The sequence below is a fragment of the Octopus bimaculoides genome, chromosome 3, assembly GCF_001194135.2.
Source record: "Octopus bimaculoides isolate UCB-OBI-ISO-001 chromosome 3, ASM119413v2, whole genome shotgun sequence".
NCBI lineage: Eukaryota > Metazoa > Mollusca > Cephalopoda > Octopoda > Octopodidae > Octopus > Octopus bimaculoides.
In genome coordinates, this window is record NC_068983.1 from 3,742,821 (window position 1) to 3,745,320 (window position 2,500).

Here is a 2,500-nt window from a genome sequence, read left to right on the forward strand (position 1 = left end):
TAAGTTATAATTTCTTAGAGCTGAACACGGCACGCAAAAAGTAAATAAAACTTTTTACGGAAATTAATGAATAACGACGTTTCTGCGGGTGAAAACGAACGATGCCAAAATTTGAAACCAGTATTAACAATTTGTTGATATGCAGTTATCTCCCTTCAATAACATGAACGATTTTGTGTTCTTTATTCTGGTTTTCTGAAATTCGAGTTCAAATCCTGCTGTCGGTTCCTTTGTCATTCAGCTTTCCATTCTTTTATTCTTTTACTTGTTTCAGTCATTAGACTGTGGCCATGCTGGGGCATTTCCTTGAAGAATTTTAGTCAAACGAATCGATCCCAGTCCTGGTTTTTTTTTGCAGCTTGCTACTGTTTTGTTGAACTGCTAAGTTATGGAACATAAACAAAGCAACACTGGCTGTCAAGTAGTGATAAGGGACAACACACACACATAGATATACAACGGGTCATCTCAACTCTGTGGACTTGACCAATAGATGTGGCTATGTTCCGATACATCTCCACCAACATCTATTTCTCTTTCCTGTCCCTACTGAGGCAGCCAAGTGCCTCCTCTATACGAAAAATCACCTATTTCTATCTCTCTATTATACCTCAAGCTCTCAACTGGCACAAAACCACCTCCCTCAGTGCCACTTCTCTCAGCATTTAACACTTTGACAATTTTACACTTTTTGTATTTTTTTATTAAACTGAAAAAATAGTTTTTTTTTTGGTACCAAATATATATTGCATGTGTTTATTTGGTAAAAAATATTGTTTCTTTTTGGGTGCCAAATGCATAGTGCGTGTGTTTATTTGGCAATAAATATTGTTTTTTTTTTGTTGCCAAATATTTTGTGTGTGTGTTTATTTCAACACAAGATTCCACATCAGGAATCTTCATAAATAAATATTACATTTTCAATAAATAAACTTCTAAATTGTTAGCTATTATCATGACTCACTGCTGAACAAAGTCTCAAAAAAATTGTTCACGAGAGAGGAACCTTTTTGAAATTTAACATGTGGTAAGATCTTCAATTGGCTTGGTATGTCTTCATCTTTGCTAAGAACCATTATTTTTCGACAGTAGTTATTTTTTATATCTAAGATCTCTTCTATGAAGAAATTACAAATTCTAAAATCCTTCGACACACAAATAACGATAATTAAACTTTGGTAAAAAATCTTTAGCTGGGTTTTGATTTTGTCTTGTCCATAGAAATCTTCAGTGTCGTTGTCAATGATGCGTAAACCAAACTTTGGATTTTGGAATGATTCTAACTCTTTCCTGCAGGAGAAATATTTAGTAAAAAAACAAACATCATAGGAAAAATTTTCTTTCAATTCCTTGAAGGTGATTTGTGATTTTAAAGCCAATGATTGCTTGAAGCAAAGCTGACATATTTCATTATCATTTGAGAGAGAAGCAAATCTTAAAAAGGACTTTATCCATATGTCTCTTTCTCTGCATTCTGCATCAATATCTTTCTCCAGGATAGCTAACATTTCTTCCCGTGGCAATGACTTAGTTAAATTTAATGGTCTGCTGTTAAGTATGCTTTGGGGAGAATGTGTTTTGTAATTTTGAATTTGATACAGTATCATTTTTGCCAGATTTTTTAAAGGGATGGAGATTGTATTTTTCTTGGTTTTTACTAACTGTTCTTGGGCCTTCTCAAATTCATTTTTATTTATCAAATAAAATGCATTCAAACAAGAGATAAGAGGATTAAATCTGTCAAGTTTAACAGCTTCTGAAATATAACCTTGTGTTTTAGAAGAGATTAAAGCCCCAAAATAAAAGGACATGGGTTGAGGTCGTATAGAATTGATCTTGTCAAGAGAGATTCTTGCCTTCTCGTAATCATTCTGCCTGATGAAATAATTAACTATTTTAAGTAAAACTGATGTGTTAGTTATCTCATCAATTGGTTTGGTAATTCTCCATTTACCTCTCTCCAAGTATTCTGCTTTAATCTCTTCATCATCTGGAAGTAATTCCGATGCTCTATGCAAATATTTCTCGTACTCTTCAATGAAATCATCGTTCAACTTTCGTATAAGTTTAGCTATATGTAGCAAAACTTTGCCATTTTTGGGATTTATTCTTATTGAGCGTTTGAAACACTCCAAAGCACTTTCATACAGTTTTGGATGAAGACGGTTGAGGGCATAGCCTAAACAGGCATAAGCTTCATCAATTCCAGAATGACAGTCTAGTTTCTTAAATGAGTCATTAGCTTTTATATCACGCTTTTTTTCCAAACACCAGCAAATATAGTTAATTTTGTATATAAATATATTCTTTTGGGGATTTTTAAATTTCTCTTTCAAGAATTCATGAAGAGAATCATGCCAAATATTTTTTTTATACTGTTCTTCATGGCTTTCTGATTCTACTTTAAGCTTAAGAGTCTGGAAAAGTTCTTCTCTGGTTTTATATAAGTCTTTTTCTTTCAAATAGTCAATTATTTTGAAATGATGAGGGTACTGATCTA

At 32.8% G+C, this 2,500-nt stretch overlaps 1 protein-coding gene across 1 annotated transcript in view; it reads right to left on the reverse strand.

Annotated features, from left to right (window-relative positions):
- Window positions 1-681: 681 nt before the first annotated feature.
- LOC106883960 (uncharacterized) overlaps window positions 682-2,500 on the reverse strand; it is a 7,386-nt gene continuing 5,567 nt past the window's right edge. The window contains exon 2 of the mRNA XM_014935117.2: window positions 682-2,500. This exon is cut by the window's right edge and continues 98 nt beyond it. Within this exon, the coding sequence (XP_014790603.1) occupies window positions 954-2,500 (1,547 nt within the window). The 3' untranslated portion in view covers window positions 682-953.